The 19,629-nt window shown below is 45.1% G+C and overlaps 1 protein-coding gene across 3 annotated transcripts in view; it reads right to left on the reverse strand.

The window, feature by feature from the left end:
- Nucleotides 1-19,629, reverse strand: part of camsap1b (calmodulin regulated spectrin-associated protein 1b) — a 75,145-nt gene that overhangs the window by 46,975 nt on the left and 8,541 nt on the right. For all 3 annotated transcript variants that reach the window (XM_060907056.1, XM_060907055.1, XM_060907054.1), the window contains exon 3: nucleotides 8,486-8,748. In XM_060907056.1, coding sequence (XP_060763039.1) covers nucleotides 8,486-8,748 — 263 coding nt within the window. The remainder of the gene's footprint in view (nucleotides 1-8,485; nucleotides 8,749-19,629) is intronic.

The following is a 19,629-nucleotide window of genomic DNA, read 5'->3' on the forward strand; positions in this document are numbered from 1 at the left end:
TGACCAGAAAATTGTCTGCCATGTGTTTGGGGAGTTTGCCACATGCTGTTGGCCAAACTCCAAATGTGTTTTATTATTTTTCCTTTAAGCAACCGCTTTTTTTCTGGTCACACTTCCATAAAGCCTTCCTCTGTGGAATGTACAGCTTACCCTGTTAACGAACAGTGGTCCTATGGACAGATACTCCCATTTCTGTTGTGAATCTTTGCAGCTCCTTCAGTGTCATCTTTGGTGTCTTTGTTGCATCTCTGATTAATGCCCTCCTTGCCTGTGAGTTTTGGTGGGCGGCCTTCTCGTCAGGTTTGTAGTGGTGCCATATTCTTTCCATTTTGCGATAATGGATTTAATGGTGCTCAATGGGATATTCAAAGTTTGGGGTTTTTTTTCTTTTTTTTTTTTTTTTTAAATATCCCAACCCTGATCTATACTTCTCCACAATTTTGTGTCTGACCTGTTTGGAGTGCTCCTTGGATTTAATGTTGCTTGCTTAGTAGTGTTGCAGAGTCAGGGTCCTTCCAGAACAGATTCAAATACAGAAATCATGTGACACTGCAGGGTTTTTTCTAGAAAAATTTAGTATGAGGGCGCTCACCATGGCGAGGGAGCGAAGCGGGGGGGGGATGGTGCCGGTTGTCCCCCCCCGCCGTGCAAAGCCTTTGAAAAATGCTCCAATGGGACATTCTGAGGCTATCTGAGGGGGAAATTGTAACAAATTGTCTGTCAACATTGAAAAAGAAAGAAGTAATAATCTTCCGCTTCGTGCCGCGGGACGACATCTTTAAATGCCCAAGTGTCAACAAAAACAACTCGCGAACTACTTCTGTCAAAAGCTCCCGCGCCGGTGGGTGAAAGTTCATTCAGTCTCGAAAAATCTCGCTCTACAAGTCAGCTGACCTCGTCAGTAACCCATGTCAAATCTCACGAGAGCAGCCGCGACAAGTAAACAACTAAACAACATGGCGCCTCAGTCTGGAAAACGCCAATTCGGATTGTTTTTGCACCGTCTGGCGGTGTATCTACTATGATTGGAATATTTTTGGAGCAATTATAACGTATTTGATGATCAGACACATTGTCACGTAGTGTTGTTGGGATGTTTTCACGGAGTCGGTAAGGGGGCGCACGCCGAGAGTAAGAGGGCGCAGTGCCCCTGTTCCCCCGTTTAGACGAAAGCCTGCACTGATTGCACACAGGTGGATCTTTATCAACTAATTGTGTGATTTATGAACCCGACTGTTTGGACCAGCTCTTATTTAGGGGTTTCATACGAAAGGGGGTGAATACCTATGCACACTCCAGATTTCCGTTTTTTTCATCTTAAAGGGGAACTGAAGAAGGCTTTTATTATTAAAATTCTATTTCTCTCATTTTATAAATGTAGGAATGTATTTCTGACAGCTATTTTGTCCCTGCTATAGCAAGATATGAGTGTTTGAAATACGCTACGTCATATCAGTCCATATGTCAAAGCAATGGCCGTAAACGAGATTCGTCAAGACCTGTGCAAGACATCACGGGACGGAAGTAAAATGTACAGCGGAAATCAAAGTGACCAACATCTGCCAACGTCGTCAAAAGACGCGCATGCCCTCCTTCGACTGCTGACGTAATCAAGCCGGAAGTTTTCTGTGTCCGAAATCACTCCCTACTCACTATACAGGGCACTATATAATGGGGATGCCACTCTGTAGTGCTGTCTGAAACCTTAGTGAGGATTATGTGGGAAATGCGCTCAGTATAATATGCATTTATCACAAAAGTACATGCATGTATTTATTATTTTGAAAACCCACCAGCCGCCTGATCTGGCATGTTTTAATTATGCGACAATAATGATGTACATACCAGCGTGACAGACTAGTCCTTATTCTGTCGTCTTTCCAACTCTTCTCTACTCCACGTTGGTTCGAAGTCATATGGAATAATCACTGATGAAGCTAGCAAATCTCGAAATTAATCTAAATTGGAATGATATGGTGATCTGGCCACCGTGTAAACAGTTTTCAAAATGGCGGCGCCGACACTTCACATTTGAAGTCTCGCACAAGTCTCGTTAAGATCATGCGGATAAGCGACGCCTGCCGTGGACCATACGAACTACATTCAACATGTCCAAAAACTGAAAAGGCCGATAAGTGTAATATAATATGCCAATATGAGTCATGATATAAGGTTAATAAAACCGAAAACAGAATTGAATAACACGTTAAGAAATAAAGCAAGTTTAAAAATGACTTCAGTTCCCCCTTATTGTATCACAGATAGATAGATAGATAGATAGATAGATAGATAGATAGATAGATAGATAGATAGATAGATAGATAGATAGATAGATAGATAATTTTAAAAGTGGTAGTTTTTTTTATGTAAATCAAATGGTGCTAACCCTCCAAAAATCCATTTTAATTCCAGCTTGTAATGCGACAAAACAGGACAAACACCAAGGGCGATGAATACTTTTGCAAGACACTGTACTTGTTTTGGGTCGTTAAATCCTTGATATTTATCTTCACTCACACATTCTGCTCTCTGCTTAATGAAGGTTATGTTGACCAGTAATGTCTGTCTTCTTTTCACAAGACTATGATCCTGATGGGTGATGTAATGGTACATAATGTCCCCTCTTTCATACAGAAGTGTAGTTTAAACCAGTGATGGAATGCTTCATCACCTGTTTACATTATACACATACTGTAACTTGGCATAATCACATACTACAACCAGCTACAACACACACTTGAATATACACTCATGTTTGTCCTACAATAAACAGAGAAACGTCTGAGCAGCTGTATCTGTGTCGGTGACTGACTGCTCCTGGATCGATCCGTGAAGCAGAAATCTCTTAGGCTGCAGGGGTCTACATTCCTAGATCATACTGTCAATTCAACCTCCTTCAGGACAGACATCAAAACCCAACAGCTACGAACTGGTATACGGCCCAGCAATACAAGAGCCATATCAAAAATGATCACACCACAATAATAAAATAACTTTAAATATTTAATACTGTGCAATTTCTACTTTTCAAGTTCAGACTTCCTGTAGGTAGGTATATATTGTTATAGCATGCTGTATTAACCCAGCATGGGGACATTTAATTCACTTTCACTACACAGAAACCAACCCAGAAAAGTACACCACTTGCTATGATGCAGTAAACAAGCAGGGTTGTCATGGTAACCTGTCTCATTAATCATACTTGTTTCCTGCTTTTTGCCCTGCTCTCATAGCTATTAATAAATGAAGTACTGCTAAGCTTCAGTCTAAATATGGCCAAATTTCTCACTCAGTGTGCCATGATCATATGCGATTGGTGGAAATACCCAGCTTAAAGTAGTTCTAGAATTTGAAAATCGCCTTTGCATGTAACAATGAATACTAATATTTGTAGTATATTACAAAAAAAATTACTCAAAAATGTTTATCCATTATGAAGCAGTTGCGCGCTGGCCTTTAATATGATAAGCAATGTTAACAGTTTCTTAAAGAACAGTTTGTTAAAGAAACTGTTAACATTGCTTATCATATTAAAGGCCAGCGCGCAACTGCTTTTTTTTTTCCTCCGCCGGCCCACACTGAACCACCGGCCCACTGGGAAAACTCCCGCTGGCCAGTCCGTGTGTGTGTCAAGGTAACATCTTAAAAAAATCCTTGTCTTAAGAAACGAATTTAAAGAATGGTAAAAAAGTGTGTCGCGTACAGCTGTTCTAAAACCAACAAAGACGGAGTATCTCTGCATCAGTTCCCTGATCCTGATCAGAATAATGGATACGATCTCGCTGAGTGGAACCGGCAAGTAAAGCGGACGAGGGCAGACTGGTGCTAGTTGAAGGCTAGTGCACATATTTATGCTGGTGAGTGTAAAGGGAAAAGTGTTTTTTATAGTCCATGGGAGAATCTTGAGGCGCGCTTTGAACGAGCTTCCCGAACCTTTAGGACAATTAAAGGGTTCTTTAACTAAACAAGAACTAGACGATCCCTGGACGAGTTCCTGCTTTGCACTTCTACGATACAGTCGTGACTGTCCCTATTCAGGCCCACATTTTTCTTCTCCCCAAGCTCCGAACGCACACAAAGCAGACTTTGACAGCTGCAGTCATTTCCGTGTTGTTGGAAAGGCCGCTTGAACGCCATCGGTTCGCCCCAAATATACTGCCGATCACGACGCACATTTCGGCCCAGACCTCTGATTTAGTAGAAAAAACGTTGTGCATCGACTCACCTCGACTGGAACACGATTCACTTTCGTCTTCAGACGCAATTTCGTCTGAATAATCGCTGTCTGATTCACTCATTTCGCTTGTGTTTATACTGGATGCTGCCATCCTGGTCAATTTACTACGTCATCGGTCACGTGACTCCCGACTGGGATTTTCAGGAAATGCTTCCCAGAAGCTCGGTTTTGTCGCCCAAATACACCCTTTTGATGGGGAAATTTTTTATTTTTTATTTGCATACACTGAATATATACCCTTATACTACATTTTCATCAATAGTGGGTTCTAAAATTCTAGAACTACTTTAAGTAGAAAGCCAAGGGGGGGGGGGACTCAACCCCAGCAGTACATGGCAAAGTAATTCACTTTTTACTGTATTTATCATCAAAAACACTCAAAAATTCCTTTATGATGCAGCCTACAAGTTGCCTTTTTCAACTTCAGTTTGCAATCAATTTATGCTGAATTTATTGAAGCTGCCTCCTATCGTCATTAATTTGTAATCAATCCCCACATTCATAATTCTATATGGGAGGCTACTTCGGAACAGGATGAATGAAACCAAAATTTACACGACCGTGTTCTCCAGTATTCTTTAGAATGGAGCACCTCCAGGGCTCGAAATTCGAATATTTTTTCCACCAGCCAGCCGGACTAGTTACCTTCCAAAGTAACTCGCCAAACAGAAAATCAACTCGCCAAAATTTGTTCATGTATGAATTTTACTCAAGGGTGAAAGTAACTTTTATTTCTTGCCGGTACTATTATTTTGAGTCATAGTGCACGCGAATACATCTAATTATTTATTATTGTCTACTTATCAAGCATTCACTAGGACTTCTTATCACTCAGTAGTACTAGTATAGTACTTTATCACACCATCACACTTTCATCCACCTGTATCAGTTTTTGATTATAAATAAATTGCAAACCATTTTTTAGCTGAACAGTTGAAAACTAACTTTTCATTTTGGACATTCTGTCTACTAAAACACTTTGGATACCAGCTGCGCACGTTGGCGCAAGATGGTTAAGCAGTGGGCTATGTGCACTATCTCGCACGTTGTCTGTCGAGTGAAACACGGAAGGAATTCACTTCAGACAATTCAGAGATGGGTCAGAATGAGTTATATGCAATGTGTATTGAGGAAAACATGCTCCTTGTGGTAAACTGACGTTAGCAGGTGTGTTATGCTGAAAGTGCTTTTTTTTTTTTCAAAGACAGTATATTTTTCTTTCCGGTACGGGCAAATCTTTTAGTGGTACGCCGGACTGGCCAGGACCGGCTTACTTTCACCCCTGATTTTACTTCTGTCAAAAATAACACAAAAGAGAGTAGTTACCACTGTTCATGACTAATGTGCATTTATTTCCAGAACCGGAGTATTTTGATACTGTTGTTAAATACATAAATGAGAACAACACAGAGCACCATAATATAATATCAACAAATAATCTGCAGGTTGGGATGTCTGTAAACCAAATCAGGATGCTCTTTGTCTAGCATGCGCTTCATGAACAGGCACGCGCACAGTTTCTCTCGTGCATTCCGTCATATGCGCGATGCAGACATTAAATGTTTCACGTGCACGCTCTTGCTCGCTCGCTCTAGATTCCGGGAGATGTTCTCCAATTTGTGGGCATCAGGGAGCCACTATCAATATGCAGGAGACTCCCAGAACTTCCGGGAGACTTGGGATGTCTGTTATATGCATGTGCAGTAGTGAAAAAACCCGACAGCCTGACCGTCTTGCCAATAAACACATCGATTAACACAGACACGGCACGCGCTTAACATGTGGCGGCTTTAGGCTACGTTCACACTGCAGGCTGAAGTGACTCAAATCCGATCTTTTCGCCCATATGTGACCTGTATCCGATCTTTTATTGGCAATATGAACGACACAGATCCGATTTTTTCAAATCCGTCCCAGGCCGTTTGGATATGTGGTCCTAATTCCGATTCCTATCCGCTCTTTTCATATGCGACTTCAGTCTGAACCGCCAGGTCGCGTTCATCCGACTTACACGTCATCAACAAGCCACAAACGTCACTATTCTGCGCTGAAGTAGGCGGCGGGTCTCTCAAAAAAAGTTACAACAACATGGCGCATAATCACGGGCGCAGATAGAGGGGGGGACGGGTGGGATTCGTCCCACCCAGATTTAAATTCACTTCGTTCGGTCCCCCCCCCCTTTGCATAAGGCAAACCTCACGGAAAAATCAAAAGACTAATTACCATTCGGTTTATTGAGGTGCACAGCAGTGTATACATAGTTGCAACAATTCACATAAAACAAAGACTGATATTCGGTTGGTTGAGCTGCGCAGACTGCACAGGTTGCGAGCTCGAGCTTGGTTGCTATAGTAACCCACAACAAGTTTGACAGGCATATTGGGGTTGGTTTGCTGGCAGCTTTGTCCCCCCCAGTGTTTTGTCCCCCCCAGTTCAAAAAACGTATCTGCGCCCCTGCGCATGACATCAATGCGAGGGATGCTTCGGGCTGTGAAGGTTCTGAATCTTCTCAATGGAAGGACGCAGAGGTTAGGGAGCTGATTTCCATTTGGGGGGATACAGCTATTCAAGCTAGATTGGATGAGTCATACCGCAACCGGGCGGTTTTACTTCCGTAAACACTGGCCATGCTCACTGCGTGTGACGTCGTCGTATCCTGCAAATGCGCATGCGGAACACTTTTAGGTCGCTTTTCGTTCATACTGAGGATCACATACAAGTCGCATATATTTGTTAATGTGAACGACCGCACAAAAAAAATCGGATTTCACAAAAAAATCGGAATTGAGCATTAAGCCTTGCAGTGTGAACGTAGCGCTAGTTGACGGTGTGTCTGAATCTTTGCTTCGTATATCTTTTTTATTTTCAACTAGCCAGCCGGGCTGGCTAGTGACAGGAATTACTCGCCAAATGACAAATTAAGTCGCCTCAGGCAACCGGACCTCCGCGAATTTCGAGCCCTGACTTCTAAATTCTGACTGGCTGCTCCTGAACCACATCATATTTCATTACCATAAAATTACCTGGACTTCAACTTTATTTTGACACCCTCACTGCCCAAGAGACGCTGGCTCACATAGAAAATGAATGCCTTCCGGTCATTTTCGCATGCTTGACTCATTTGGTGTGAACGCAGTGTTACATTTGTCCAGTCTGTTGCTTGGTCACTCTCTGTCTGACTTCCTCCAACAGCATCATCTTTGGTCTCTTCACTGCCATGATGTGCATACTGATTTTGCTTCTTCCTATTAGGTTTATAAGATGTACATGCCCGAGTTATATTATTCTTCGTATAGGCTTCCCAATTTTGAAAACTGGCCTTGGTGAAGTAAAGCACTACGCATTTCTTCTGAGAGCTCTCAGAGATGCACCATCTAAGTTACATCATGCTACAACTGGTGAGCCGAGCCTGGACTCAGAATGAAAAGACAAGCAATTCACTATTACAAGTCAACGTGCCATCAAAATGAGTTGGAAGCTGATATCTTCAAGTAAAAGTCCTACCTAATGTTGCTTTAAACCATTATTAAAATATGCGTCTGAAAAGCTTACATGAGGCAAATGAAATAAAATTCACTCTCCTTTGTTTGGGCTGCTTTAAGTTTGGTGCTGAACATGCTGGTGCAATACTGGTCATGACAGATTCGCACAAAACACGTCACAGTTATACACACTCGCGCCTTGGAACAATCAGGCTTTGTCAAACAGGTTCATGCGGGTTCCGCCGCACAAAGCCTTGGACAGGGCGTGGGCTCAAAAAAAAAAAAAAAACATTTGCATCTACAGGGATAAAGCCGCAGGTAAGTGGACAGTGCTGAATCATTAGCACTTTCAATTTCTAATCACTGCAGACTTCAAGCACAATCACAGAAGTCAATGTAATCCACTCCTTTTCGAATCTCTTATTGGCAGCCCCTGCTTTAATGTTTGCACTGGTGAAAGATATTAACAGACAGCAAAGAACTTTTTCTCCTGCCTGCCTTGTTGGTGTGGAGATAAGGCATGTTACTACAGGAAGACTTCCCCACACTGAAGCATACACTCTGGCCACACAATGCCATGTTTCCTTCTTCTCAATACTGTACATCTAATCTGTCACGGCTTCTAACAGACCACGGAAGCTTTTCTACAGCACAGAGACTTCCAACACATTGCATGTGAACCCTTTCTATAAAATGCAACCCATTAATCCCAATTACATCAGATAAAGCGAGAAAGTTAGATGATGCAGGCAGACTCAACTCTCACCATTTTGATTGGCTGACACGTGAGGTCACCCTCCGTGACAGGCGTGTCATCTCCCTCCATGACATAGATGCCTTTCCGAGACAGAGCTTGGATGACTGACTGGTGGGACTGAAGGGAGGCCGCCTGGTCCCCTTTGAGAATGAGGCCACACACTCGACAGTAGAGCTCCGAGGACAACAGCAGCCTGATCACAGGAGGCTTGATGTGCTCCTGCTCATACTGGTCTGTGTAAAAGGGGTCCCGCATGTCCTCTGGGATGTGATCTGAAAAAGAGGTAAATGTGGGGGGAGATGGGATTAGACAAGATATTTAACACTGAACTAGCAGCCTAGATTAAAGTTGCATAATAGTTAGGCCTGAGGCCAAGTTTACATTAGACCGTATCTGTCTTGTTTTCTTCGTGGATGCACTGTCCGTTTACATTAAAATGCCTGGAAACGCCGGGAAACGGGAATCCGCCAGCGTCCACGTATTCAATCCAGATCGTGTCTGGTCCGGTGCTGTGTAAACATTGAGATACGCAGATACGCTGTGCTGAGCTCTAGCTGGCGTCGTCATTGGACAACGTCACTGTGACATCCACCTTCCTGATTCGTTGGCGTTGGTCATGTGATGCGACTGCTGAAAAACGGCGCGGACTTCCGCCTTGTATCACCTTTCATTAAAAAGAGTATAAAAGTATGAAAATACTGCAAATACTGATGCAAATACTGCCCATTGTGTAGTTATGATTGTCTTTAGGCTTGCCATCCTTCCACTTGCAAGTGGTAAGTGACGCGCATGCCCGATATGCACTGGGATCACACACACAGCGGCTCAGTCCCGAATCACTGCTCGTGCGCTTCACTCCCGCGCTCTGTGAGCTGCGCAGGGCCGGAGTGCGCACCCTCCAGAGGGCACTCGCTGTTCAGGGCGGAGTGATTTGGAGTGCAGGATGCCTGCGGAGCCGAGCGTATCCATGTATTGGCGTTGCTGTTTGCACGCGAATCGTGTATTGGCGTTGCTGTGTGCACGCTCATCGTTTTAAAAACGTTAATCTGATGATCTGCTGATACGGTCTAATGTAAACCCCACCTAAGTGTATGTGAAGCACAGGAATTAAGAGACTCAAACCTGTCCCAGCATGACAATGCCCCAGTGCACAAAGCAAGGTTCATGAAGCCGAGCCCTGACCTCAGCCCCACCGAACACCTTTGTGAAGAATTGTAACGCTGACTTCGGCAGTGTCTGACCTCACCAATGCTCTTATGGCTGAATGGACAAATTCCCACAGCCACTCTCCAAAATTTAGTGGAAAGCCTTTCCAGAAGAACAGAAGCAATATTGGTTTTAGACTTAGCATGTATGCGTGTGATGATCAGGTCTCCACATACATTTAGACACGTAGTGTACAATATTGTACACATTTAAATAACGTTTTCATGCTGGGTTATGGTCATAAATTTGCGGATTTTTTTTTTTTTTTTATAGTAAAGCAGTTCCTGTCTGCACAAAGTTTAAGACCCACTGATACAGGCTTTAAAGTTTATTCAGTGCAAGTTTTACATGGTGGAATGAGGGATGCATAAATAAACCCTCAGCGGAGGACCGATAAAAAGCCAACGTGTACAGCAAGCTGGATTCAATAAAGCCTTGTAACTAAGCCCAGTCTTGTTTAACTGTCTTGGACGAGTTTTTGAATCTGTAAGTGTTACTTTATCATGGAAAGGGTGTGAAAAATCTGTGATTGTTGTGATTCACCATTTAAAAGCTTCCACATCAGCAGTGAAACTATAAGCTGGGGTCTGGTTATAAAAACGGAGCAGAAATTTTTAAGAGAGAGGAGAAAAAAAAAAAAAAAAAAAAAGAGGCCAGATCTGCCCTAATGATAGGCATCACCTTGTCCCTTCTTCCCACAAACACTCAGCAGCACAAGGATTATTATTCAGGGCTATTTTGCTGGATGTTACAGGGCACCAGGCAGAATCATCCCTTGTATTAACCTTTTTTTCCTAACCTCCAGGAACAGATCAATAAAAGATGAGCTGAGAGGAGAAATGCTGATCTCTGTGGCACCCTAGGTTCTGTAAAAGGGAAAGAAAAATGAGGAGGACCCTCGGCATCCAACGAGTAACAATGAGGAGGAATGACTGTCAAACCAGAAAGCCTCACACAGGCATGAGTGTGTGTAAAGAGGTGCGTTTTTAGAAGAAACACTGAAGGGAGTGGCTGCATTTGTTTGAATTTTGAATTTCAAAACAGTGAGCTACATCTAACGGACACTTTATTTAAAAAAAAAAAGGGAAAGAAAACCCCACCCACACCACAGCTGAAAAGGGACAATTGTTTCGATTGCTTTTACCCCATGAGGACTGGACTTAAAAGTGACTCCCTAATAAAGTCTTTTAAAGACAAAACCATTTTTAAAGTGCATATTCTGGACCAATTTCTTTTTCTTTGTGTGAAAGTATGTCCCTTTACACACTCATCCAGAAGGTAATTTTTGCACAAGGCCATCTGTCTACAGCAGAAAAAAAATAAAATGCATCTGGAAAAATCCCAAGGGAGTCTGAAGCCAGATTCGTGACGTTACCTGCGGAAGCGCCAGCAGGCTGTGAGAGCTTTGCACGGTTTCAGTGCACAGCCTGTGTAGACCAAGCGCTCCCATTTCTCTCTCATTAGGGGTGTTCACACGGCAACTTTTACTCCGGTGTAGCACCGGGGCTGCCCCGGTAGAGCGTTCACACGGTACAAAGTTATAGCGGTGTCGCCCCTGAAAGCTGCTTAAACCGGTGCAAATCTAACCCTGCTCGGGAGGTGGTTTAAGAAATTTACTCCGGAGTAAATGCTAGTTTGTGGGGCAGCACCGATATAAAATGGGACGTCTGAACGCTACAGGGGTAGACTTGCTACGCGCGAGGAGAGTTGATTACATACGGGCATTGCATAATTTGCATCCTGGTATTTTGCGCTTCCAAAATGGCGAATATCAACAACAACAGAACTGCGTGTCTTCCAGTGTTGCCAGATTGTCAGTTTTAAGTGCATTTTGGTGGATTTGAACATATTTTGGGATGGAAAAAGTCAGCAATATCTGGCAACACTGGTGTCTTCATCCACGTTGTTTTCCCGGCGCTTGATGATGCCATGACAACCGGGAAAAGGAAGTACATTTTCACGCATGCGCATATTTCATTTCCGCATTATTACTATCGGAAATGATAGTAATAATGATAGGAAATGATGATAATAATAAAAGGAAATGATATCAAAACTTTATTACTATCAAAGGAAATGATAGTAATAAAGTTTTTGCTACTATAACACGGTCGCAGAAACTGCCGTGTGACCGCAAGTGGGGCTGCACCGGTGCTAACACGCTTCTCTCTAGTAAGCAGGGTTGTGACGTGTGAACGCTCCACAAAATTTACACCGGTGTAAGATATATCGCAACAAAATACATCGGTGCAGCATCGATGCAAATATGTGCCGTGTGAACAGGGCTATTGTCCGGTCTTTTGGAAAACGATGAGTGCTAATCCCATCATGATTGGTGTTGCTACACCCTCCTACGATACATCTGTTAACCATTTTAATAATTACGTGATAATGTTGAAGAAATTTGCAGAAAACCACCAGGTCATTTTCTCATAAACAAACCAGCGCTGACGTAGGATTCAGAGGGAGGCGCCCCGCACGTGATGTCACGAAAATCAAGGTTTGCCGGGAAATCCAAAAGCCAAGTTTTTCAGAGGCGGACCAATTCGCCTCAAACGGCTTGATTTCAACTGAATTTTTCTGGTATTGCACAAGGTAAAAAAATTGCACAAAATGCAAACTGAGACAGATATTTAACCAAAGTTTAATATAAAATAGGAGAATTACATTGATTTTGCTCCTGAATTTACCCGTGATATGCACTTTAAGATGCTTGGTTTCATCAGTAAAGTCCTTTAGCCTTCCAGCTGTTCAGACATTGACACTAGTGTTTCACTCAAGATTTTTTTTGTTTGGGGGGGGGAAAATGGTCACCTGCAGGACCCTCCCCATGGGTCCCATTACAGAGCATTTGGACCTGAACAAACAGTTAAGAGAGTCATATTTAAGTCTATATTTATTTGAGAACAATAATTAGAACATTTTTTACGATAACTTTTTTTTTTTACAATGTTTTACAGTAGAATATTTCTGACAAATCTAACAAGAAACTAAAATGGCATATGAACCATTTATAGTTCTAATAGATTTATAATTCTAATTAGAATGTCAGATAGCTTATTTCTTCTTTCTGTAATGTGTTTTCACTCACCACTCCACCTGCCTGTCACTACTCTGATTTATGTGTTGAGTGAAGTACAATAGTAGACTGACTGTGCTCGTCAAATATATTTTTTTAATTAAAAAAAAAAATTCTATGGCTAGCTACCTTGAACTTTACAAAGTGATGTATTCCAACATGATCTCACTATGGAAATTTATAACAATGTTAGCTTACTTAATATGGACACACTTTAAAAAAAAAAAAATTGTACGTCATCCATCTTTTGCCACCTTTTTTTTTTTTGGGGGGGGGGGGGGGGGGGGGTCTGATACTGCAAACTACTGTTTGAATCAAATTGTTATTGAGTGCACGAGAGGACAGCAAAGCTGATGGGTAACTGGCAGCTTGAGCGGAGGATGTTTCTACATGGTCCTAGTGCCTGCACCCTCTCCTGTTTTTGAGAAGGCGCTCTTTCCACGTGGTCCTACTGCCTGCACCCCTGGGTTCCCCCCAGACCTTAAAGAGTGTGTGTGTGTGTGTGTGTGTTTTTTGGGGGGAAGGAGAAGCACCTCCCAATATAATGGTAGGTGTCACCCCCCCAAGTATTTTTTGTTACATGCATCAAATACAATGACCGACAATGAACATACAACACAAACTACCTTAAACTACACCTGTGCATTTCACCTAAACAGAAGTATACATCACTTTTTACATTGACATATGAAACAATTTAAAAAGATTTTTAACCTCCTAGGGCTTAGCGGTCACATGCGTGGACAGCACTTTTTAGAAATTCGGAACAAGAATCCACATATGTGGACATACTTTTTCTCTAAAAGTACATCTTATCAAAAGATGATGCTTAGTTTTTATTCTAATCAGGTTATAATAAGCCCAAATAGCAAAGAGAAATAAAAAAAATGCATGTAAAAAAACAGCTTGGGCCTTAGGAGGTTAAACAAATCCAAAGCCATCAGTTTTTCTTCACAATGGTCCTGTAGTTAAATCAGACTCAACTCTTAGGATTTTGAAGGCAGAAAGGATCAAGTAGACGAGGAAAGCAGCTTCATGTGTATGAACGCAAATTAAGATTGTTGCATGGCGTAAAAGATAAGGGTCACGCCTGCATTACACCATGTCATTACACAAGCATTTATGGATAATTGTGATCATAATTGGAGGGGAAAAAAAAATTGTTGCTATGGAACAAAACGCTGGTTACGAATGTAACCATGGTTCTATGACTAAGTGGAAGACCGCCAGGGCAGTGCTGAAAGCACTAGTGGAAGGATCTTTGCATCCGCACGTTTCGAGAATCACATACACAAGTTGTCATCTCATGACGTACGACGTGCCTGCCTATATAAGGCAACATCCCACATCATTTGGCCTCAAGATCATTCTCGCGCAATCCGAGTGACCAAAAGACCCTGGCAGTCTTCCACTTGGTCATAGAACCACGGTTACATTCGTAACCAGCATTCTATTTCCTTCACTCCAGACCACCAGGGCGGTGCTGAAAGCACTAGAGGAAGACGAATACCAACCCAGTCACGAGGAATTCAGAAGAGCATCACCGCCTTCTGGAAGAACAGCTGCACACAGCAATGGCATGGACGCAACATTTAGCCTGTAGTACCGGGCAAATGTACATGTATTGGACCAAGTTGCAGCAGCACAAATGTCAGAGAGTGGTACACCCCGGAGAGCTGCCCATGATGTTGCCTGAGCACGCGTCGAATGGCAGCAGACAGGAGAGGGCACAGTACATCCCATAGATTCATAGGCATGGGTGATTGCCTCCACAACCCAACGGGAGAGCCGCTGCTTGGACAGAGGCCTTCCTCTCGGAGCACCACCAAAACAAACAAACAAAAACAAACAAACAAACAAACAATTGGTCTGTCGTACAAAAGGCTGCCGTCCTATCAAAATAAAACCTCAGAGCCCTGACAGGGCACAACTCAGCACGCAAGTCCGTCCTGTCCGCCGGTATAGCAGTCAGCAAAATCAGCTGGTTGCTAAACTGGGGAGATGAGACTTTCGGGAGGAAAGCTAGGTTAGGCCACAATGAAACACTGTCAAACATTGGGCCCCAACGAAGACAAACAGTACTCACTGAGAGGGCATATAGCTCACTCACACGCCAGGCTGTTGTGATGGCAAGGAGAAAAGCTGTTTTAACAGATAGCCACTTAATGTCAGCTGCTGACAGGGGCTCATAAGGAGGCAAGCAAAGGGATTCGAGCAGTGTTCAGATCCCATGACGGACTCCGCACAAAACGAGGAGGATTAAGATGAAATGCCCCTCTCAAAAAGGCTACCACCAGCCGGTGGGACCCAAGTGAAACACCTCCAACCTCTGAACGGTGGGCTGTTAGTGCTGCAACATGCACCTTAAGTGTAGATGCAGCCCTGCCAAGCTCTAAAAGGTGCTGCAGGAAATCTAAAATCTGTGGAACAGAGCAGCTTGGGGGGGGGGGGGGGTTCGATGTTGCGTTCCGCACACCAATCACAGAACACCTTCCACTTGCCTGCATACAAGCGTCGGGTAGATTCTGCACATGCGTTCACCACAGTGTTCCTGGTCCCTTCTGAACACTCCAGTAGTAGCCCCGGGGCCCCAAGGGCCACACCCAGAGCTTCAGGCGTTCGGGACATGGGTGTTGAATCCTGCCCTCCATCTGCGTCAGCAAGTCAGGCCTGCTGGGCAGCTGACAAGGGGGGTCCCACTAGTAGTGAGTGACAGCAGGAGCTGGAACCATAGCCTGGATGGCCAATGAGGAGCTATCAATAGCGCATGGTGACTGTGATCGTGCACACGGCAGAGAGTCCTCCACAACAGTGGTAGAGGGGGAAAGGCACAAAGGATGGCTCTCGGCCAGTCGTGGGCCAGAGCATCCTGGCCCAACGCTGCCGTTTCTTCTCCCAGGGAAAACCATGTCGGACAATGAGTTGTCTGACTGCTCGCAAACAGGTCCACAGTTGCTCTCCCATAGGTTTTCCAGATCTGTTCACCATGTCTGGGTACAGTTTCCAATCCCCTTGAGACACCTTGCCACGTGACAGAGCATCTGCCACACTGTTTAGGCGTCCAGGTAGATAAGATGCTCTTATGGAAAGGAGGTTGTCCTGAGCCCATACTAGGAGACTGTGAGCCACCTGAAGCGCAGCTACAGACCTTGTGCCCCCCTGATGATTGATACAGAAAACAGTTGCCACATTGTCTGTACATGCCAATACATGTTTGCCCTGCAGCACTTCCTGAAAGTGGCGCAATGTTAGAAACACCACCATCAACTCCAGTGTGTTGATGTGGGACGTGTGCCACAGAGAAGGCCAGGTGCCATTCACACCTTGCTGATGCCAGACTCCACCCCAACCCAGGAGGGAAGCATCTGTCCGGATAACCTCCCACCATCCGGTGGGGGGACCAAGTGGAACTCCACGAGTGAGAAAGTGTGCCTGGGACCAAGGTCTTAGCATGAGCATGCAACGGCGTGTTATTCTCACCCTCATGTGCCTGTCTCGCACTGGACACAGACGCAGGTGAAGAAGCCATCTCTGAAAAGCCCTTAGCCACAGAGGACCCAGAGGAATGACTACTGAGGCCACTGTGAGTTTCCCCAACAGCTGAAGGAGAGAAATGTAACGCTGAGTTCCCCCGACACGAAGGTGGTTCACTCCAGTGAGAATTGAACTTATTCTGTCTGGCGTGGGACTGGCCAGCATAGTGCTCGAATCCAGGGCAAGGCCGATGAAACATGTTGCCTGGACTGGGACCAGTTTGCACTTCCTCTGGTTCACCCTGAACCCCAGAGCCGTAATGTGTAGTAGCAACCGGTGGAGCATGTTCCCTGGCCTGTTCGGGCAATGCCGCACAAAGAAGCCAGTCATCCAAGTAAGGGAGCACTCTTATGCCCTCCTTCTGAAGGGGTTCTAGTGCTACTTGGACGCATTTCGAGAATACCCTTGGCGCCAGAGAAAGTCCAAAGGGGAGAACTCTGAACTGAAAAATCTTTCCCATGAACGAAAAACGAAGGAAGCGCCTGTGGTCCGCGGCAGTGAGTATGTGAAAATAGGCCTCCTTGAGATCTACGGTCACAAACCAGTCCTGGTTTGTGACCGCTTGCAGTACATCTGTTGTTTGTAGCATTCGAAAAGGAAACACCTTCAAGAAACGGTTTAACCTTCTTAAATCTTAAAATAAATAAATTAATTAATTAATTAATTTCGGCCTGAACCCGCCATCTTTCTTTGGAACGAGAAAATAAACTGAAAAGAAACCCCCCTGAGTGAACAATGGGGTCGACCATCTCTATGGCTCCTTTTTGCAGCAAGAACTGAACTTCTCTCGACAAGGCTTCTGCCTGTCTTGGATTAGTTATAACTGCCTCACACCCAAATGCATTGGTGGCCGGCAGCGGAATTGCAGGTGGTACCCTTCTGAAAGGGTGGCGAGTAGCCATTGGTCGGTTGTTATATCGCGCCAACGCGCTAGCTGGCTGCCTGTAAAAACTCCTGCCACTGGCCCTGACCTGTCAGTGGTCCTGTCTACATTTTTCTGAAGGGGTGGGGGGGGGGGGGGGGGGGGGGGGCGACGACGGCGGGGAGGACCCGTCTGTCGAAAAGGGCGAAAACTCACGTGTGGCTGAGTGCCACCCTGCCTGGCCGAGGGAGATGAGGGATTGGGGGCCTGCTGCTGGGGTTGATGGGGAGACCTTTGTGCAGCTCTAGGGGCCACATGCCTAAAGCGTGAGGCAGAAGGGTTTGGCGGAGCTCTGAAGGTGGGTACTATGCCCACATGACGGGAGCAAGACTAACAGACACACGTCTGTCAAGGGCCTCTTGTGCTGCTGGCCCAAAGACCTGTCCAGGTGCCAGTGGGAGGTGCCTCAGGATGTTCCTGCATACTTCTGGCAGAGGCGATTGAGCCAGCCACATTTGTTGACGGGCTTGCAGCAAGGTGCCCAAGGTAGTGCCACACTGGTTGGCAATGACACCCATAGCCGGCAGTGCAAGTTCCAGTACCTCAGCCGCCAGTGGGTCTGCCGATGATGTGTTGAGTGTCAAGTGCAGCATAACAAGCATGTGTACCATAACAAGCATATGTACCAGCGAGTTAGACACCCTGCCAAGAAAGGCAGTAGAGTTGTAAGCATGAGAAAGTAGCTCATCTGTGCAATGGCACTCAGTGTTAGGGCAACGCACCTGCTCCTGAAGTGCTTCATCGGGAGACACAATGAGCGAAGCAATGCTTGATTCGACTACTGGCATGCTACCCAAGCCAACAGCACCGGGGTCCTGCATCGCCGTAAGCATGCGAGACATCTGGTCTGGACGGGCAGGTTTCGTAGCAGCCTCCAGGGCAGAGGCCACCACAGAAGTAAAGTCACAACACTGTGGAATTACCAGAGAGGCACACTGAACACGGCGCAGGAACATGTTCTCAGATCTGGTAGGAGGCACTGGGGTGTCCAACTGCAAACGTGCAAGCAAAGCCTTCAGTGTGGCCTCCACCGAACCCACCACTGAGGCAGACTCCCCAGAGGTAACATCACTGCCCGAATCACGGGGCTCAACACCTGGCAGGACTTCGCTTGGTGGTTGCGCCGAGGAAGAAGGCTGACTGAAAAAGGTGTCTGAGGCAGCCACAGACATCACTTCCTCTTGGTCAGGTGGCTGAGAACATGAGCCAACGGGTGACAAGGTGGCAGGCGGTGCAGGCTGTTCCTCTACAGTACCTACCTGTGCCTCTGCTGTAAGGGGGGGCCCTGCAAGCAGAGGCAGCAGACACTCCACTGTAGATGAGAGCAGTTCCACTTTACGCTCCATCTCAGAAGACCTAGATTTTTTTTGTGCTGTTTTGCATGCACTGGTGGTGAAAGCTTACACTGTGTCTGAGAATACGAGAGCAGAAAACTGTTAGACGCACGTTCCACACCAGCCAACCGCGCCTGTCTAACAGTAAGCGGCATTAACGCACAGGAAGGGCATGGATCAGACATTGCCTCCCTTAGATGTTGCACGCCAAGGCACTCCGCGCAGCGATCATGTGCATCCAGCACCTCCATGAGGTTGGGGCAAGTGGAACACCTCACTAAATCCATCTCAGTGTCTACTCACCCACGATTTTTTTTTTTTAAGAAAAGAAGCAAGGTGTAGCGCTGCTTGCTAGCCTGGCAACCAAGACTAGCGAGTTCGCAAGCGCAACTTTACCGCTACAGACAACTATTTACTAGCAACCAGAAAACCGATGCTCACGCAAGCTGTAAGTACACGTTAACGTTATTGGCAACCAATTCGCTAACTCACTCAACACTGACAAACCTGCCGGCAACCGAGCAGTTTGTGACAAGACCGATATAATAGCCGTCCCTGAAAACTTGGCAGCCAAGATTCAGTGACCATCGATGCATAAAACAAGTTACCTTAGCGACCAAACAGCTCGCGTGGAGTCGAGTCCCACTGAAGTCCTCTTCAGTCACGAGCTGCACTGTAGATTGTCGCAGGTATTCCCCACAGTTAACTGATAACACACACAGGATTCCAACAGAAGAGATGCGATTCCAACGCGAGAAAAAAGAAGAGGCCAAATGACATGGGATGTTGCCTTATATAGGCAGGCACGTCATACGTCATGAGATGACAACTTTTGTATGCAATTCTCGAAATGCGCGGATGCAAAGATCTTTCCACAAGTGCTTTCAGCACCGCCCTGGCGGTCTGGAGTGAAGGAAATAGAACAGCAAGACAGATGTCAAAAGGAAAAACCAACACGGCAGGTGTGAGAAATCTAACATGTTTGGAACACTGCTGCATAAACATCTACAGGAAAATAAATATTTCTTAGTGGAATACGAGATAAATATATATTTATCTTAGTAGAGTCTTAGGTGGA

Source organism: Neoarius graeffei, chromosome 24 (assembly GCF_027579695.1).
Source record: "Neoarius graeffei isolate fNeoGra1 chromosome 24, fNeoGra1.pri, whole genome shotgun sequence".
In the NCBI taxonomy this organism is placed as follows: Eukaryota; Metazoa; Chordata; class Actinopteri; order Siluriformes; family Ariidae; genus Neoarius; species Neoarius graeffei.